General features: G+C 44.9%; 1 protein-coding gene across 3 annotated transcripts in view; it reads right to left on the bottom strand.

Annotated features, from left to right (window-relative positions):
- The window catches only part of rae1 (ribonucleic acid export 1), a 40,097-nt gene extending 19,992 nt beyond the window's left edge, over positions 1-20,105 (bottom strand). Inside the window, exons 1-3 of one of the 3 annotated variants that reach the window (XM_059652878.1) lie at positions 20,054-20,105; positions 18,007-18,098; positions 4,930-5,034 (exon numbers count right to left, since the gene is read on the bottom strand). In XM_059652878.1, the coding sequence (XP_059508861.1) occupies positions 4,930-5,034; positions 18,007-18,090 (189 nt within the window). In that variant the 5' untranslated portion in view covers positions 18,091-18,098; positions 20,054-20,105. The other 2 variants (XM_059652877.1, XM_059652879.1) reach the window with 2 other exon arrangements.
- Between the last annotated feature and the right edge of the window lie 1,136 nt (positions 20,106-21,241).

The raw sequence follows: 21,241 nt of genomic DNA, 5'->3' as shown, positions 1-21,241 counted from the left end.
TACAACAGTCCTGGTATTCCTGGTTTCAGCCTTGTTAAACTGTGCTGCACTCCCTCTATGGTGAGTATATCCTTTCTTAGGTAGGGAGAACAAACTGCACACATAGTTCCTGGTGTGGTCTCACCAAGGCCCTCTATAATTACTGCAACTCCCTACTTCTAAAATCAAATCCTTTTGCAAAGATGGCCAAGATAAAATTTGTTTAATTGCTTGCTGCACTCATCATTGACCAATGTGCAAGGATACCCAGATGTCTGTACATCCACATTTCCCAATATACCACCATTTTAAATAACTCTTCCTTTCTGTTTTTTACACTGAAGTGTACAACTTCATATTGAGCCACAATGTACTATATCTGTCATGTGTTTACCTGCAAACTCAACTTATCTAAATCATCCTGAACCCTCCGTGCATCCTCCTCATAATCCCACCCAGCTTTGTGTTGTAGTAAACTTGGAAATGCTGCATTTGGTTCCCTTATCCAGGTTGTTTACATATATTATGAATCGCTGGGGTCCAAGCACTGATCGCTAGGGTACACCACTAGTCACTGCCTTCCATCTGGGAAAAACAAGACATTTATTCTCACTGGTTCCTGTCTGTCAACTGATTTTTAATCCATGCCAATATATTATCCCAACCTATGTGTCTGACCTTCTCAAAAGCTTTCTGAAAATCCAAACACACCACATCAACCGGTTTCCCTAAACCAATCTACTAGTTACATCCTCAAAAACAAAATCCAGTAGATACATTAGGCATGATTTGTTTCTCATAAACGCATGCTGGCTTTGTCCAAGTGTTCTGTTATCATGTCTTTTACAGTAGACTCTATCACTTTACCTCACAACTGACGTTAGGCTAACTGGTCTGTCATTCTCTGCTTTTTACCCTCTCTCTCTCTCTAAATAGTGGGGTTACATTTGCCACCCTTCAATCTGTAGGAACTGCCGAACAATATTTCTAGGGCTACTTCCTTCACTATTTTGGGATGTAGATTATCAAATGCTGACAATAAGTCAGCCTGTAACCTTATTAATTTCCCAAGCACCATTTCCTTACTAATAGTGACTCCCTTCAATTTCACCCCTTGACTGGACCCTTGGGTTCCTTAACATTTCTGGGAGGTTATGTGTGCCCTCTTTTCTGAGGACAGAACCACAAGTATGTGTCCAGTTCTTCTGCCATTTTTTTGTTCCCCATTATAATTGGCCCGGGTTCTGACTGTAAGGGACCTACATTTATGGACTTCAGTAAGGCATTTGATAAGGTTCCCCATGGTAGGCTCATTCAGAAGGTCAGAAGGAATGGGATACAGGGGAACTTAGCTGCTTGGATACAGAATTGGCTGGCCAACAGAAGACAGCGAGTGGTAGTAGAAGGAAAATATTCTGCCTGGAAGTCAGTGGTGAGTGGAGTTCCACAGGGCTCTGTCCTTGGGCCTCTACTGTTTGTAATTTTTATTAATGGCTTGGACGAGGGAATTGAAGGATGGGTCAGCAAGTTTGCAGACGACACAAAGGTCGGAGGTGTCGTTGACAGTGTAGAGGGCTGTTGTAGGCTGCAGCGGGACATTGACAGGATGCAGAGATGGGCTGAGAGGTGGCAGATGGAGTTCAACCTGGATAAATGCGAGGTGATGCATTTTGGAAGGTCGAATTTGAAAGCTGAGTACAGGATTAAGGATAGGATTCTTGGCAGCGTGGAGGAACAGAGGGATCTTGGTGTGCAGATACATAGATCCCTTAAAATGGCCACCCAAGTGGACAGGGTTGTTAAGAAAGCATATGGTGTTTTGGCTTTCATTAACAGGGGGATTGAGTTTAAGAGTCGTGAGATCTTGTTGCAGCTCTATAAAACTTTGGTTAGACCGCACTTGGAATACTGCGTCCAGTTCTGGGCGCCCAATTATAGGAAAGATGTGGATGCTTTGGAGAGGGTTCAGAGGAGGTTTACCAGGATGCTGCCTGGACTGGAGGGCTTATCTTATGAAGAGAGGTTGACTGAGCTCGGTCTCTTTTCATTGGAGAAAAGGAGGAGGAGAGGGGACCTAATTGAGGTATACAAGATAATGAGAGGCAAAGATAGAGTTGATAGCCAGAGACTATTTCCCAGGGCAGAAATGGCTAGCACGAGGGGTCATAGTTTTAAGCTGGTTGGTGGAAAGTATAGAGGGGATGTCAGAGGCAGGTTCTTTACGCAGAGAGTTGTGAGAGCATGGAATGCGTTGCCAGCAGCAGTTGTGGAAGCAAGGTCATTGGGGTCATTTAAGAGACTGCTGGACATGTATATGGTCACAGAAATTTGAGGGGGCATACATGAGGATCAATGGTTGGCACAACATTGTGGGCTGAAGGGCCTGTTCTGTGCTGTACTGTTCTATGTTCTATGATCTAATAGTTTCTGTTTTTAAACTGAGGTCGTAAAATTTTTAAAGAAATATGTCCCATATTTACATTGATAAAGGTTAATAACAGCTTGTAATTTATACAGCAATTTTAACTTGAGAAGTCAACGTGTTTCAGGAGCCTAACTGATAGATGAACAAAACTTCTGTCAAATTCTCAAAACTCAGGCATTTCAAAAACAGCAAGCTATCTTTGTAGTATCAAATCATGGATACATTCCCCTCCCTCCCTTACCTAAACCCAAAGAACAGTCGAGAAATTCCAGATGTTAAAATTGACCAGACATGAACAGCCATCAGAATCTACATACGTGCACCAGAATCAAGAAAATTAAAATTCAGGCAGTTTGTCCCTTCTCTGCTTCTCACCAAGGTTAAAGGGCACTATCCAGCATAAAAGTATACCACCAAGTCAGAAATTAATTGCCAGTCATGGTTCAGTTAGCCAAGTCTGTTTAAAGGATACTTAATTCATTCATATAGACCTAACTGGTTGTATGTAACATTAACACTTGCTGATATTGAGACTTTTTTTCTTAGATTGTTTCCAAGCTGTAATTGCTTGGAGATGTGACACAGGTACAATGTGTAATTGGTTGTTGCTGAGAATGCTGGTCAATTTGACTATGCTGTTTGATTTGAACTTGTGTACTGCTGCAAGCTCTATCTGGTATCTATTTAAGGTGTATTTGTTTATTTTGTTTCACACCACCTGACTGCACATCACCATAAAGTACAGAACAATAATTGAGCGAACAACAATTGACAGCACTGCATAAACATAACCCCAAAGAAAGATAAAAAGACAACTGAAGACATGCTGCAGGCTTATTCGCAGTAAAAAGAATATTCAGCTCTCTAACCCTGCCACACAACTAGATCACAATTGATCTGTATTTCAAACCCATTTACCAAGCATTAATTTACATTCTGAGAGCCTTAAACAAAAACAAACCCGAGTCTTGAAAATTTCAATTTATCCCCAGCATTCACAACAATTTAGTGCAAGGAGCTCCAGCTTTTCAACACCCTGAATGTGTAAAAAGTGCTTCCTGATTTCACTCCCGACAATCACAGTTGCAATGTTAATATTGCATCATCCAGTTTGATCAAATATTTGAATGTAGTTTTCACCCATAAAGGTTTCTATTCCTAAAACCTGGTCAGGTAGCTATACTTATGCCATGTTAGCATTTTAGTTACAGCACTATATTCTTCCTCGTGCAATTACTATCAAACTCATTCGGATACATTGTTTTACTTAGGGAGAATGCATAATGCCTCATTTGGAAATTTCCTTTCGGGTTTGTTGATTCACATACATCATGAGTTTTCCCCAAGGGAAGACTTTCTTAGGAAATCTGAGAACATCCTATTCTTGGATTAAAAACAAGAAGAAAACTAAAAGCAAAATACTGCAGAGTCTGTAAATCTGAAATTAAAAAACCCAAAAGGTGTTGGAAAACACTCAGCAGAATGGATGCCGCCTGTAGAGAGGACAATGTCAACATTTTTCGGGTTAATGACTTTTTGATAAATTGAGGGGAAACTAAAAGATTTCGCAGATTATAAACAAGTACAGCATCAGGGGAAAGGAGAAGGGAATGGAGACGTCTATTGCCATTTATAACATATCTAGGGACTTGTTCCAATAGCATCTCCTCTAGCCTTCCACCTTCTTTCATCATTTAACTTTGCCTGCCTTCCACAAACCACAAGTATTCCTTTAATACTTTCACTTTCCCCCTTTCCCTGTTTTCATACATGTTTATAAATAGAAAGTTTGAGAGAACAGGTTATGATGGAAAGTCACAGAACTGTTTGAACTGTTTGTCTCTGCACTAGTGCTGCCTAACTTGGTGAATACTTCCAGCACATTTTTGTGTGTTTAATATCAAATTTTCAGCATTCACGGTACTTTGCTTTTGCTTTTCTGGCACCTGTCTGAGACAGGCGGGGGTTATGATGGAAAATTATAACTGAAGCTCTTGTGTGTGACTCAATGTGAGACTAAGTAAATTGGGTCTACGTCTTCTGTAGTTCAGTGAAACAAGAAGTGATGACTGTAAAAAATACAAGAACCTGAACAGGCCTGGCACAGCATCTGTTCACGAGGTCTAGAAGGGGGCGGATCATTTAACATTTAGTTTATGAGACATTTCTTCACTTAAAGGATAATGAACTTTTGGAATTCCCGACTCCAGGAGATACATGGATGCTCCATTGCTCAGTATATTTAATGTTTGAATATTTTTGGATGCTGATGGAGTCAAAACATACAGGAAGGAGGCAGGAAACTGGAGTCAAAGCCAAAGATCAACCTTGACTATATTAAACGTTGAAAGAGGCTCACTAGGCCAAATGGTTAGAACCTGTTGCTATTTCTAATCAGTACAAAACTTAGCTGGATACAATGATATGAAGTGGAAGCTTACCAAAAAAGGCAGCGCACAGAAGACAGCAGCAAGACCAACAGAACCATCATAAATAAAGACATCACCATTGGATCAATTACTCACATCGTTGGCCCAGGATCCAGCAATAAGAAAGTTTCCCGGTAATGTAGGAGGGTTAAACTCCAGGCAGCTGATGCTGTCATCAGGAGGGGACATCACTTCAATATCCTGCGGAAACAACATTGATAAACGAGAACAATGAATCGTTGGTTGATCTATCTGCAAGATTTACATCAGACCTAGTACAAGTGGCCTATTCTTACTCCTATTTTCAATGTAGACAAACCTACACGTTATTTGATTCATCTCTTCACATGCATTCGAAATCAAGACTTGTTCCATCACCACCTCTATAGATCTCTCAGCCTTTCTTTCCTGAGTCAATGGGCTTTTAAATGCCAAAGTTTATAACATTAATAAAATCATCGCTGACCTCCTCTTCTCTCCAGGTTTCACCTTTCTCTTAATGATAACATTGTTAAATGTAGAATTTCAATAATGGGCAGTCAAATAAAAACATGAATTATTTACAGACAATCTTTAGAGAATCCTCTTCATTAAATAACGCACTGTTGGATAGCTCCATAAAGATGTAACCTCAAAAATTAAAACAGGATATGTGGAACAGGCAAATAAAAGCAAAACAATGTAATGCTTGAAACTTGAAACAAACAGAATGCTGAAGAAATTCAATAGGTCTGCCAACATCTGTGCAGAGAGAAACAGAATTCAGTTCTAAAGAGTTACTCACTCAAAATGCTAACAGTTTCTCTCTCAACGCATGCTGCCAGGCTTTCAGAGTCTTCAGAATTCTCTGTATATGTGGAACTGCCATTGCTTCATTTCTATTCAGATCTTCCCTACTTAATGTCTTGAATTTGGTGCTACTCGTTCTCCCACTTCACTCCATGAACACAATATTTCTGCATTCCGTGCGCACATCATTCCACTGAGACAAATAGGATTCTTAAGGGGCTTTATAGGGTAAATTGTGAAAGGATACTTCACCTCACAGGTTTGTCTAGATTAAGGGACTCCAATTTAAAATGGTGATGAGAAGAAATTTCTTTTTTAAAGGGTTGAGAGTCTTTGGAACTCTTTGCCACAGAGAGCTGTGGGGGCAAATTCCTTGTGTACATTTAAGGCTGAGATAGATTCTTGAACAGTAGAGGACCAAGGGAAAATGCAGGAAAGTGGACGTGAGGAATGTTGGATCAACCATGATCCTATTAAATGGCAGAGCAGGCTCGAGGGCCAAATGGCCTATCCCTGTTTCTATTTATGATCAATCCCATCCCACCCCTCACCTATAATCAGCATCCCTTGCTTTCATGTGAATTGTTTCTGACTGTTCCTTTAACTCCTGGACTATGGCAATCTACTGTCCATTGATTACATATTCATTCAGATGACTCCACGTCGCTGAGGAGTTACTGAAAAGGTTAATTTCAGCTACCTGGCCCGGTTGAGATTTACAAACCGACATTATCACATTAGTTCCTCTACACGTTATTGCATTGTTTACAAGGCACATTTGTCCTTCTATCCTCCCAGAACTCCTTCTCCAGGTGACAATCTGATAACAACTGGGTCCCAACAACAACTGCTTTCTTCCTTCTTCTCTGCAATCTCCACATGCCCCTTCCCTGGCATTCCCAATCTTTCCATGCAACCACAGGAGATACAATCAGTGTCCAATTACCTTCACAATGCTTCTGCACCAGTACAAATTACTTCTTCAGATATCAATCTCGCTGTCCCTTTTCTAATCCAGCACATTGTATTTGCTGCTTGCTGTGTAGTTACAGATTCATAGAATCCCAATATTGTGGGAACAGGCCATTCAGCCCATTGAGTCCACAGTGACCCTCTGAAGAGCATTTCACCAGACACACTCCCTACCCTATTCCTGTAACCCTACATTCCCCATGGCTAATCCACTTAACCTACACATCCCTGGACAACATGGGCAATTTAGCATCCAATCCATCTAATCTGCACATCTTTGGACTGTGGTAGGAAACCAGAACACCCAAAGGAAACCCATGCAGACATAGGGAGAATGTGCAAACTCCACACAGTCACTCAAGGCTAGAATTGAACCTGGGTCCCTGGTGCCGAGAGGCAGCAGGGCTGACCACTGAGCCGACTCAGTCTTTATACTGCAAAGGCTAAATGCAGATTAGGCATATGCATTATTGGACATAGCCTGCAAGAACCACAAGATCTGCTTCTGCTAATACCCTCGTTCAGTAACTTTCCATGTCTGCCCTTCTCCCCAACAATAGTCAATGCGAGCTTCAGAAGTACCTCATCATTCTGCTGGACAAACACTGGTCGACAAAAAAATTTGACCATATCGATGCTATTTCCAGGGCACGTTTCTCTTACCTGCCATCCTTTATCTTAGTAACAGGCACTTGCATTTTCTGTTTACAAATAATTTTTCTTTCACTTGTACAAATCTTAACCTCATGTGAAATATCTCTGGTACAGAAAAAAATCCCCTCAAAAGTTGCCATGAAGTATAAAAAGCTGCCTGTGCATTCACAAACATGCTGTGAAAGGGCTTAACATTTATATTTGAAGCAACCTAAACATCACAAAATTTCCTCAGGTGAATCACAGGAACATTTCTAGGACACGGCCACAAAGATATAAGAGGATATATGACCAAAGGCCTGGTCACAGATGGAGGTTTTAAGGGGCTTCTCAATGGACAGAGAATAGCAGGCAGGTTTAGCAGCAGAGATAATGGGAACTGCAGATGCTGGAGATTTCCAAGATAATAAAATGTGAGGCTGGATGAACACAGCAGGCCAAGCAGCATCTCAGGAGCACAAAAGCTGACGTTTCGGGCCTAGACCCTTCATCAGAGAGGGGGATGGGGGGAGGGAACTGGAATAAATAGGGAGAGAGGGGGAGGCGGACCGAAGATGGAGAGTAAAGAAGATAGGTGGAGAGGGTGTAGGTGGGGAGGTAGGGAGGGGATAGGTCAGTCCAGGGAAGACGGACAGGTCACGGAGGTGGGATGAGGTTAGTAGGTAGCTGGGGGTGCGGCTTGGGGTGGGAGGAAGGGATGGGTGAGAGGAAGAACCGGTTAGGGAGGCAGAGACAGGTTGGACTGGTTTTGGGATGCAGTGGGTGGGGGGGAAGAGCTGGGCTGGTTGTGTGGTGCAGTGGGGGGAGGGGATGAACTGGACTGGTTTGGGGATGTAGTAGGGGAAGGGGAGATTTTGAAACTGGTGAAGTCCACATTGATACCATATGGCTGCAGGGTTCCCAGGCGGAATATGAGTTGCTGTTCCTGCAACCTTCGGGTGGCATCATTGTGGCAGTGCAGGAGGCCCATGATGGACATGTCATCAAGAGAATGGGAGGGGGAGTGGAAATGGTTTGCGACTGGGAGGTGCAGTTGTTTGTTGCGAACTGAGCGGAGGTGTTCTGCAAAGCGGTCCCCAAGCCTCCGCTTGGTTTCCCCAATGTAGAGGAAGCCGCACCGGGTACAGTGGATGCAGTATACCACATTGGCAGATGTGCAGGTGAACCTCTGCTTAATGTGGAATGTCATCTTGGGGCCTGGGATGGGGGTGAGGGAGGAGGTGTGGGGACAAGTGTAGCATTTCCTGCGGTTGCAGGGGAAGGTGCCGGGTGTGGTGGGGTCGGAGGGCAGTGTGGAGCGAACAAGGGAGTCACGGAGAGAGTGGTCTCTCCGGAAAGCAGACAGGGGAGGGGATGGAAAAATGTCTTGGGTGGTGGGGTCGGATTGTAAATGGCGGAAGTGTCGGAGGATAATGCGTTGTATCCGGAGGTTGGTAGGGTGGTGTGTGAGAACGAGGGGGATCCTCTTGGGGCGGTTGTGGCGGGGGCGGGGTGTGAGGGATGTGTCGCGGGAAATGCGGGAGACGCGGTCAAGGGCGTTCTCAATCACCGTGGGGGGAAAGTTGCGGTCCTGAAAGAACTTGGACATCTGGGATGTGCGGGAGTGGAATGTCTTATCGTGGGAGCAGATGCGGCGGAGGCGGAGGAATTGGGAATAGGGGATGGAATTTTTGCAGGAGGGTGGGTGGGAGGAGGTGTATTCTAGGTAGCTGTGGGAGTCGGTGGGCTTGAAATGGACATCAGTTACAAGCTGGTTGCCTGAGATGGAGACTGAGACGTCCAGGAAGGTGAGGGATGTGCTGGAGATGGCCCAGGTGAACTGAAGGTTGGGGTGGAAGGTGTTGGTGAAGTGGATGAACTGTTCGAGCTCCTCTGGGGAGCAAGAGGCGGCGCCGATACAGTCATCAATGTACCGGAGGAAGAGGTGGGGTTTGGGGCCTGTGTAGGTGCGGAAGAGGGACTGTTCCACGTAACCTACAAAGAGGCAGGCATAGCTGGGGCCCATGCGGGTGCCCATGGCCACCCCCTTAGTCTGTAGGAAGTGGGAGGAGTCAAAAGAGAAGTTGTTGAGTGTGAGGACGAGTTCAGCTAGGCGGATGAGAGTGTCGGTGGAGGGGGCCTGGTCGGGCCTGCGGGACAGGAAGAAGCGGAGGGCCTTGAGGCCATCTCCATGTGGAATGCAGGTGTACAGGGACTGGACGTCCATGGTGAATATGAGGTGTTGGGGGCCAGGGAATTGGAAGTCCTGGAGGAGGTGGATGGCGTGGGTGGTGTCCCGGACATAGGTGGGGAGTTCCTGGACCAAAGGGGAGAAAATGGAGTCCAGATAGGTGGAGATGAGTTCGGTGGGGCAGGAGCAGGCTGAGACGATGGGTCGACCAGGGCAGGCAGGGGTTGGGGAACAATGAGGTTGGAGGCTGTGGGTGGGAGGTCCCCTGAGGTGATGAGGTCATGAATGGTGTTGGAGATGATGGTTTGGTGCTCGGGTGTGGGCAGGTTTAGCAGCAGGCTATTCCAGATCTTGAAAGCACAGTCACCACTCTGGCTGAATTAAATCCGAGGTTGGCCAGAATTGGAAGAATGTGTCAGGAAGGGGTGAGACCGTGGATAGGAATTTAACACATGAGAATTTTAAAACAGATCCAAAGGCCATGTTGGTCAAAAAGCAGAGGAGTGATGGGTGAACAGGATTTAGTCCAAGTGAGCAGCAAAATTTTGGATGTGCTGTAGTTTGTGTAGGGTAGAAGATTATAGACTGACCAGGACAACAGCGGAATAGTTAAGTTTAGTCTAACATAGACACAGATAAATGTACCTGCGTGAGGCAGTACAGTTACAACATTTAAAAGACATTTAGATAACTACATGAATAGGAAAGGTTTGAAGGGATACAGGCCAAATGCAGGTAAATGGGACTGATTTAGTTTTGGAACATGGTCGGCGTGGACGACAAAAAAAAGAAAGTGCTAGAAAAGCTAAAAAGGTCTAAAAATTGACAAATCTCCTGGCCCCGATGGGCTACATCCTAGAGTTCTGAGGGAAGTGGCTGAGGAAATAGCAGAGGCTTTGGTTGTGATCTTTCAAAAGTCACTGGAGTCAGGGAATGTGCCAGATGATTGGAAAATTGCTGTTGTAACCCCCCTGTTTAAGAAAGGATCAAGGCAAAAGATGGAAAATTATAGGCCGATTAGCCTAACCTCAATAGTTGGTAAAATTCTAGAATCCATTGTCAAGGGTGAGATTTCTAAATTCCTGGAAGTGCAGGGTCAGATTAGAACAAGTCAGCATGGATTTAGTAAGGGGAGGTCGTGCCTGACAAACCTGTTAGAATTCTTTGAAGAGGTAACAAGCATGTCAGACCAGGGAAACCCAGTGGATGTCATCTATCTAGACTTCCAAAAGGCCCTTGATACGGTGCCTTACAGGAGGCTGCTGAGCAAGGTGGGGGTCCATGGTGTTCGAGGTGAGCTACTGGCTTGGATTGAGGATTGGCTGTCTGACAGAAGGCAGAGAGTTGGGATAAAAGGCTCTTTTTTGGAATGGCAACCGGTGACGAGTGGTGTCCCGCAGGGTTCAGTGTTGGGGCTGCAGCTGTTCACCTTATATATTAATGATCTGGATGAAGGGACGGGGGCATTCTGGCGAAGTTTGCCAATGATACGAGGACAGGTGGACACGCAGGTAGTACTGAGGGGGTGGGGAAGCTGCAGAAAGATTTAGACAGTGGTCCAGTAAATGGCTGATAAAATTCAATGTGAGTAAATGTGAGGTTTTGCACTTTGGAAAAAAGAATACAGACATGGACTATTTTCTAAATGGTGAAAAAATTCGTAAAGCAGAAGTACAAAGGGATCTGGGAGTGTTGGCCCAGGATTTTCTAAAAGTTAACTTGCAGGTAGAGTCCGTGATTAAGAAAGCGAATGTAATGTGGTCGTTTATCTCAAAAGGGTTGGAATATAAAAGCAGCGATGTGCTTCTGAGGCTTTATGAAGATCTAGTTAGGCCCCATTTAGAATACTGTGTCCAATTTTGGGGCCCACACCTCAGGAAGGACATACTAGCCCTGGAGCTTGTCCAGCGGAGAATCACACAGATGATCCCTGGAATGGTAGGTTTAATGTATGATGAACGGCTAAGGATCCTGGGATTGTATTCATTAGAGTTTAGAAGGTTGAGGGGAGATCTAATAGAAACTTACAAGATAATGTATGGCTTAGAAGGGGTGGACGCTAGAAAGTTGTTTCCGTTAGGCGGGGAGACTAGGACCCGTGGGCACAGCCTTAAAATTAGAGGGGGTAAATTTAAAACGGAAATGAGGTGACATTTCTTCAGCCAGAGAGTGGTGGGCTTGTGGAATTCATTGCCACGGAGTACAGCGGAGGCCGGGACGTTAGATGTCTTCAAGGCAGAGATTGATAAATTCTTGATCTCACAAGGAATCAAGGGCTATGGGGAGAGGGCAGGGAAGTGGAGTTGAAATGCCCATCAGCTGTGATTTAAATGGCGGAGTGGACTTGATGGGCAGAACGGCCTTATTTCCACTCCTATGTCTTATGGTCTTATGGACTAGTTGGACTGAGGGATCTGTTTCCAAGTTGTATGACTCTATGACATGAGTTTGTGGTTTCAAATGATGGCCCCAAGGAGCAGGATGTGGTTGAGAAATAGGAGTAAAACATTTGAGAGCATCAGATGTAGTGTTGCAGGAGAGGGAAGAAGAACCATAACAAGTAATTCTCTTGCTGCGATGGGACCAGCTAAGGTCAGTCCCACAAAGTTGGGTAACTGAGAAGATTCTCTGGAGAATGAAGACTGGTTAACCATGCTAAAGATGCAGAAAGATCAGGAGGGACCCTAGTCACAGCCATGCAGGCCCTTGTTAAGGACAGTTTCAGTACAGTGGCAGGGACAGAAACCTGATTTGGAGCTGGTAGAAATACAGGAAAAACAGGTAGGGTTCAGACAGAAAGAGTTTGGAGACAGGTTGGTTGTTTGAAAGGGCAGAAAGTCAAGGTTTATTCGAACAGGCAGTGGTGATAGCAGATCAGAACGGAGAGGGAGATAGTACCCGAGGAGAGAAAGTCACTCACAAAATCAATTAACAGCCAGAAAGGGACGTTGAGCAGAATTTGAATCCAGACCTTAGGTTATTAGATCATTCCTTTGAATGACTATTCCACTACACCATAACAACCCTGTGCCAAAATCCCGAAAGTGAAGGTAGAAATTTCCATCCAGGTTTAATTCTATAACTGAAGATTTCCCAAAGTTACTTAGTTCACTCACAGGATCGTAGATCATAGAATGCCTAGTATGGAAACAGGCCCTTTGGCCCAACAAGTCAACACCAATCCTCAGAGCACCTACCCAGACCCATCCCCCGAAAACCCACCTTATCTTCACATCCTTGAACACTATGGGTAATTTCCCATGGCTAATCCACCTAGCCTGCACATCTTTGGACTGTGGCAGGAAACCAGAGCACCCAGAGGGAACCCACAGAGACACGGGGAGAGTGTGAAAACCTACTAAAATTAGGATCGCTGAGGGAGAAAGGGAATGGGTGACCAAAAGGCAGAAAAAAAGCAGGAAGGTAGTGCAGGTGTCCTCTGGTCATCTGCCTCCAAAACAGGTATACCGTTTTAGATACTGTTGGGGGAGATGGCTCATCCAGGGAAGGCAGCAGTGGCCAGGTTAACGGCACTCTGCTGTACAGAAGGGCAGGAAAAAGAGTGGAAGGGCTACAGTCACAGGGGATTCGATTGTAAGGGGAATAGATAGGCGGTTCTGTGGTTGAAAACGAGATTCAAGAATGGTACGTTGCCTCCCACGTGCACAGATCAGGGACGTCTCAGATCGACTGCAGGGTATTCTGAAGGTGAACAGCCAGCTGTCATGGTGCATGTAGGCACCAATGATATAGGTAAAAAATGGAATGAGGCCCTACAATCAGAATTTAGGGAGTTAGGAGCCAAGTTAAAAAGTTGGACCTCAGGGATGGTAATCTCAGGATTGCTACCAGTGCCACGTGCTAGTCAGAGGAGAAATGAAAGAATAGGCAGGATAAACGAGTGGCTTGAGAGATGGTGCAAGAGGGAGGGATTCAGTTTTTGGGACATCGGGGCCAGTTCTGGGACAGGGGGGACTATTACAAATCAGACGGTCTACACCTGGGCAGGACTGGAACCAATGTCCTAGGGGCTGCTTTTGCTAATGCTGTTGGGGAGGGTTTAAAATAGTGGTGGATGGGAACCAAATGAGGAGGTTAGTGGACAGTAAGGAAGTAGTAACTAAAGCCTGTGAGGAACTAGATAATGAAGTCAGTGTGACTAAGGGGAAGAGGAGGCAGAGAGCAGACGATGAACGCAAAGGGACAGATGGTCTGAGGTGCATTTGTTTGAATGCGCAAAGTGTAGTAGGTAAGGCAGATGAACTTAGGGCTTGGATTAATACCTGGTAATATGATGTTATTGCTATTACTAAGACTTGGTTGAGGGAAGGGCCAGATTGGCAATTAAATATCCCAGGTTACAGATGCTTCAGGCAGGATAGAGAGGGAGGTAAAAGGGGTGGAGGAGTTGCATTACTGGTCAAAGAGGATATCACAGCTGCGCTGAAGGGGGGGCACTACGAAGGACTCGAGCAGTGAGGCAATATGGGCAGAGCTCAGAAATAGGAAGGGTGTGGTAACAATGTTCGGGCTGTACTACAGGCCTCCCAACAGCGACTATGAGATAGAGGTACAAATATGTAGACAGATTATGGAAAGATGTAGGAGTAACAGGGTTGTGGTGATGGGAGATTTTAATTTTCCTGACATTGACTGGAATTCACTTTAGATGAGGGGTTTAGATGGAGCAGAATTTGTAAGGAGCATCCAGGAGGGTTTTCTAGAGCAGTATGTAAATAGTCCAACTCAGGAAGGGGCCATACTGGACCTGGTGTTTGGGAATGAGCCCAGCCAGGTGTTTGAAGTTTCAGTACGGGATTACTTTGGGAATGGTGATCACAATTCAGTTTTAGAATACTGATGGACAAAGACGAGTGGTCCTAAAAGGAAGAGTGCTGAATTGGGGGAAGGCCAACTATAGCAAAATTCAGCAGGAGCTGGGGAATGTGGATTGGGAGCAGTAAATCCACATTTGATATGTGGGAGGCTTTTAAAGAGAGGTTGACGAGAGTGCAGGACAGACATGTCCCTGTGAAAATGAGGGATAGAAAGGGCAGGATCAGGGAACCATGGATGACAGGTCAAATTGTGAGACTAGCAATGAGGAAAAAGGAAGCATGCATAAGGCCTAGGCGACTGAAAACAGACAAAGCTTTGGAAGAATATCAGGAAAGTAGGACCAATCTGAAATGAGGAATTAAGAGGGCTAAAAGGGGTCATGAAATACCTTTAGCAAATAGGGTTAAGGAAAATCCCAAAGCCTAAGGAGAGAAAGGGTTGGCCCACTCAAGGACAAAGGAAGGAAGTTATGCGAGGAATCAGAGAAAATGAGTGAGATTCTTATTCAGTACTTTGCGTCAGTATTCACTGAGGAAAGGGACATGACAGATGTTGAGATTAGAGATAGATGTTTGATTACTCTAGGTCAAGTTGGCATAAGGAGGAGGGAAGTGTTGAGTATTCTAAAAGGCATTAAGGTGGACAAGTCCCCAGGTCTGGATGGGATCTATCCCAGGTTACTGAGGGAAGCGAGAGAGGAAATAGCTGGGGCCTTAAGCGATATCTTTGCAGCATCCTTAAACACGGGTGAGGTCCCTGAGGACTGGAGAATTGTTAATGTTGTCCCCTTGTTTAAGAAGGGTAGAAAGGATAATCCAGGTAATTATAGACCGGTGAGCCTGATGTCAGTGGTGGGGAAGCTGCTGGAGAAGATATTAAGGGATAGGATCTATTTACATTTGGAAGAAAACGGGCTTAGTGATAGGCAGCATGGTTTTGTGCAGGGAAGGTCATGTCTTACCAAATTGATAGAATTCTTTGAGGAAGTGTCAAAGTTGATAGATAAGGGAAGGGCTGTAGATGTCAGAGACATGGGCTTCAGTAAGGCATTTGATAATGTTCCCCATAATAGGCTGATGGAAAAAGTGAAGTTGCATGGGGTCTAGAATGTATTAGCTTGATCGATAGAAAACTGGCTGGGCAACAGGACACAGAGTTGTAGTGGAAGGGAGTTTCTCAAAATGGAGAACTGTTACCAATGGTGTTCCACAGGGATCTGTGTTGGGACCACTGTTGTTAGTGATATACATAAATCATCTGGAGGAAGGTATAGATGGTCTGATTAGCAAGTTAGCAGATGACACTAAGATTGGTGGAGTAGTAGATAGTGAAGGAGACTGTCGGAGAATGCAGCAGAATATAAATAGATTGGAGATTTGGGCGAAGAAATGGTAGATAGAGTTCAATCCAGGCAAATGCAAGGTGATGCACTTTGGGAGATCCAATTCAAGAGCAAACTATGTGGTAAATGGAAAAGCCCTGGGGAAAACTGATGCACAGAGAGGTCTGGCTGTTCAGGTTCACTGTACCCTGAGGGTGGCAACGCAGGTCGATAGAGTGATCAAGAAGGCATACGGCATGCTTTCTTTCATCAGACGGGCTATTGAGTACAAGAGTTGGTGGGCAACGCAGGTCGATAGAGTGATCAAGAAGGCATACGGCATGCTTTCTTTCATCAGACGGGCTATTGAGTACAAGAGTTGGTGGGTCATCTTGAAGTTGTATCGGACTTTGGTTTGATCACATTTGGAATACAGTTCTGGTCGCCACATTACCAAAAGGATGTGGATGCTTTCGAGAGGGTGCGGAGGAGGTTCACCAGGATGTTGCCTGGAATGGAGGGCGCTAGCTACGAAGAGAGGTTGAGTAGATTAGGATTATTTACATTAGAAACACAGAGGTTGAGGGGGGACCTTATTGAAGTCTACAAAATCATGAGAGGTATAGACAGGGTGGACAGCAAGAAGCTTTTCCCCAGAGTGGGGAACTCAATTACTAGGGCTCACCATTTCCAGGTGAAAAGGGAAAGTTTAAGGGAGATATGTGTGGAAAGTGCTTTATGCAGAGGGTGGTGGGTGCCTGGAACGCATTGCCAGTGGAGGTGGTAGAAGCGGGCATGATAGTGTCATTTAAGACATATCTAGACAGATTCATGAGTGGGCAGGGAGCAGAGGGATACAGATCCTTGGAAAATAGGTGACAGGTTTAGATGGAGGATCTGGAGCGGTGCAGGCTTGGAGGGCCAAAGGGCCTGTTCTTGTGCTGTAATTTTCTTTGTGCTTTGTTCCACATAGTCAGTCAGCCGAGGGTGGAATCAAACCCAGCAGCGAGGCCGCAGTGCTAACCACTGAGCCACCATGGTCTCTGGCTAGGCCAACCCATCCCTAACTAAGAGTCGACCACATTGCTGTGGGTCTGGAGTCACATGTTTGCCAGACCACCTAAGGATGAAATTTTCTTCCCTAAACATTATCAAATGCCTATTGAACCACATGGATTTTTCCAATAATCGACAATGAATTCGTGGTCATCTTCGACCCTTAATTCCAGGTTCTTTACTGACTTCAAAATTCCATAATCTGCCATGGCAGGATTTGAACCTGGATGCTCAGAACTTTAGCAATAACACCATTAGGCACTGGTTGCCCAAAATGAGGTCACAAGCAAAAATGTTGTGGTTGAGACCTCTGAGACAACAATGACAATAATGAGCTCTGATCGAGTTATAACAACTGTGATCCCTTTCCAACAGGCCTCTGCTCTCACAAAGGGACAACAAAAATTTTGAAGCCTCATAATGGAGTCACAAAGAGAAATAAAGTTTCTCCAACTGAGTAACTGTCTTCTTTCCCTATTGGGAAAACCTTGACTTGAAAAGATGACATTTATTAGGATTAACAAAATCAACTTAACAAGACACATTGCTGAATATCTAAATATTGGCAAATATCATGTTGATTCACTCTAGCTTGAGGACAGATGCAGACAGACACTTCACATTGCAGTTGCATTCCATGTAAGATCACAATTTTGAAGACAAGCACAAAAGGTTAGCAATACTAATTTTTATCCAGAACCCTGAGCTGAAATCTTAATATGTAACTGCATATATTGAAAAGTCCTGAAAATCAGGTGTAACCAGAGCTTCCTCTAAGGTATTATCGCTTACACTCTTCAAATTATTCTGTTTACGTGGGTGGCTGTGGAAACATTTAAAGGTGACGTACACAAAAAAAAACTGCATTCTTCAAAGGAACAATTACAAGGAAGGTGGTCATGACTCTCACAATTCTCAACATTTAATCTCAATTCTCAACATCTAATCCTAATGCAACCTCGTGAGTACTTCTGAAGTATCATAAATGTTGAAATGCAGGAAATTTGGCATCAAACTTCCACCAACAACGTGATGACATCTGCATATCTGTTACCAAGAACACGCCTGCTCATTTTTAAATACTGCCATGCTATCTGTGAAAACCAGCATAGTGTGTAGACAGCGCAGCATTCCCTGTGTACTGCATAGATGGTCAGTATAGATTTTGCATGCAAGTCCCTGGAGTTGGGCTTTAATCCACAGATGGAAGGGTCACAAATGAGCAAAAGCTGACAAAAAGAAATGGAACTTATGATTCATAACATTTTCTCCATTTAATACAGTTACAGTGTCTACTTACATGCTTTGCACTGAAACAGATTCAACACCAGGGCCGTATATCCCCGATATACTGTAATATAATGTACTGTACCTTCATAGGATTGTGGTTGTCTGTTGTTGTCCCTCCAAACATGCTCGCAGTTCCGAACCCTCCACTTGTTCCAAATATGCTCATTTTAGACTCTGCAAACAATGAATTTTAAAGTTAATAACGATTACAGAAGCTTACTGTAAACAGAACAGGACTTACTAACCACTGCCCTGTGTAAGAAAGCCAGCTGCTGATAGGGTTAAATGATTTCAAGTGGGACAAAGTCAATATGCAGCAAATAAACCATCACAGACCATTTGGCTGAAAGGCCTTACTTGGCGTTGCAAAGTTTGCTTATTAAAAATACATTCACGGTATATCATAAATCACAAAAATAAATTACAAAAACACCAAGACTGTCAAAGTTAAGTGCGGAAGAGACTCATAGGCAATGAACTGATTTTGTGAAAAAGTTAAGAAGCACTTCCTGCCAGACATTATATTTAAGCTAACACTGAAAAGAAGTTGCAACATATGTACCATATGTACATCCAAACTGCTTCCCAGTTTTGACAAATTATGAGGTGACAGACAGGGTGAGGATCAACCACAATATTAAGCACAGATAGAGTGGGGCTGCTATTTATTCCAGGGTATTCATCCTCGTTCCTACAGTAGCAAGAAGGATCTGGGCCTGTACTCCCATCCTGGGTTGTGCTCCAGTCAACTTCCTATCTATAACCACACTGCCGGAAAGGGAACTTTGAAGTTAGCAACTTTTTCATACCCATTCTCAAAATATGTGGAAACCACAATGGATAGGACCCTCAGCCCATCACCAATCAAAAAGTAAAAGCCAAGGTGTGGAAACTGTGTATGAAAATGCACAGGAATGTCATAGGAATACAGCAAAAACAAAACAGCTTTGCACTGCAACAGTCTGCAGAATACAGCTCTGTACACAGACACCACACAAAAGTATTAAGGTACACAGCTAAATGCAGCCACGAGGATTGTTTCAGAAACACTGAAGTCCACTCTAATTGAATGGCTCCCACTTCTGTCCCATATCCTCACTGGAAACAAAAAAAGTTGGGGATCACAGCGAAACAGGCAGCATCCACGGGATGCCGCCTGAACAGCTGTATTTTTTTTTGTTTTCAGAATAGATTTCAGTATCTGCACGAATTTGCTCCTAAACCCTGTACCACAGCCACCTGCTCACGGAGGGTCAGCCCTGTCTTTTGCGAGACAGAGAAACAAAACATGAGCACTTAGCTTCCCATTCACAAAGTATGCAAAATTCTCGTCAGTGGCAGCTAACACAGGCATTTTTTAAAAGGAAAAAAAGCCCCACTACGCAGGTGGAATTCTGGGTGACAAGTTGCATGTAAAAACCACAGGTGACCCAATAGCAGGGAGCTCCTGTCTGTGTCTTCCAACGAAGACTGCGGACAGCTTCCCCCCCACCCCCCACAAAGCGGGAGATGAGAGACAACACCCCCCCCCCTCCCCGGGGGGAGCAGCAGCAGCAGGGAGGGGTGTGCTGAAAGGAGGGCACCAGGCGTTATCCACTCCAGCCCCGTAAGGGTGAGCATCCGAGCCGGGTAAGTGTGAGGTTTATCCGGGTGGTACCGTACCTGCGGCCTGTCACTGCACTCACACAACAGGCGGCCTCTGGCCCTTTCCCCCCCGGCCCTGGGTGACTGGGCTGCGGTACCCTCTGGTACCCAGCTCCCACTCCCTGGGCCTCGGTGTCTCTTTCCTCTTTCCCCACCCCGGGGCCCTCTCACCACCGCGCGCGCTCTCTCTCTCTCTCTGTCTCACACACACACACACACACTATCTACCTCTCTCTCTCACTGTCTATCCCTCCCCCTCTCTTTCTCTCTCACACTCACTCTATCTATCGCTCCCCCTTTTATCTCTCTCTCACACTCACTCTATCTATCGCTCCCCCTCTCTCTCTCTCTCTCACTCACTCTATCTATCCCTCCCCCTCTCTTTCCCTCTCACACTCACTCTATCTATCCCTTCCCCTCTTTTTTCTCTCTATCTATCTCACACTCATTCACTATCTATCCTTCCCCGTCTTTTTCTCTCTCACCCCCTCCCCGGTACACCCGACGACGGTTCGCCAGAGCAGCCCAAACGCCGTCCGCACGCTCCGCGAATGCACTTCCGATTTCAAAACACACACCCCGTCTCCTTTTTCAGATATTAACCGTATCCGTTACGGTTCTCCTTTCATATATCATCCGTCTGATTCTTTTTTTCTTTTCACTATTTCTCCCTCCCGGTTTTAAGGGTTGAATGCACTGTTTTAACGGCGTGCGTTTATTTCACGGGGATGGATTATTCAGCTCCACCAAATCTCTTCCAAGATTTGCCATCTGCCCATATTAACAGAAATTGCTGCAAAAGTTCAGCGGGTCCAACAACATCTGTGGAGAGAAATCAGAGTTAATGTTTCGGGTCCGGTGACCCTTAGAAACCCACTTGAGTCACTTAACCGGAAACATTAACTCTGATTTCTCTCCACAGATGCTCTCAGACCTGATGTGCTTTTCCAGCTGTTTCTGATTCACAGCCTCTACGGTTCTTTCTGTTACTTTTCAGAATCGGTCTTTTCCTCATACTTCATCTTGGTTATCTTTGTCAAGTATCTCTTTGAAAAGTGTTAATTATATACACCTTCCAAACCCATTACCGCTTCCATCTTGAAGAACAAGGGCAGCATATGCATGGAACACCAACACCTGCAAGTTCCTCTCCTTGCCATCCTTACTTGGAAATATATTGCTGTTTCTTCACTGCCACTGGGTCACAATCCTGGAATTCTCTCCATAAGGACGTTGAGTCAACCACAACACACGGACTGCAGCAGTTCAAGAAGGCAGCTCGCCAACCTTGTAAGGGCATCAAGACACAGGCAATAAATGCTGGCCCACAAATAATTATAGAATCTAGTTGTAAGGAATCCTGATTCGATTGAAATTGATTTTTGCACATGAGGATGTCATGTGCTACCTTATGTAGAGGCAGCAGCAGTGGCAGTATTGGGCTCATTGAATTTGGCAATTGGCTAGATGTCCAGTGCAAGGCAGTGGCTGGGGCTTGACCCAGGACTCTCTTGAGTTCTCAATGCCTGGCGTGCAGCACTAAGGCGAGGCTGAGGTCTGGCACCTGGATTGGGGCTTTGGCGGTCTGAGATCCAACGCAGTGATGGAAATTTCCCCCAACATCTGCAGTGATGACGAGAACAGGGAACTTCAAGCCAGTGTGGGGAAAGCAT

This window comes from Stegostoma tigrinum, chromosome 19 (assembly GCF_030684315.1).
Source record: "Stegostoma tigrinum isolate sSteTig4 chromosome 19, sSteTig4.hap1, whole genome shotgun sequence".
Classification (NCBI taxonomy): domain Eukaryota; kingdom Metazoa; phylum Chordata; class Chondrichthyes; order Orectolobiformes; family Stegostomatidae; genus Stegostoma; species Stegostoma tigrinum.
Note: the sequence above shows the minus strand (reverse complement) of the source record. Positions and strands in the feature narration are given on the sequence as shown.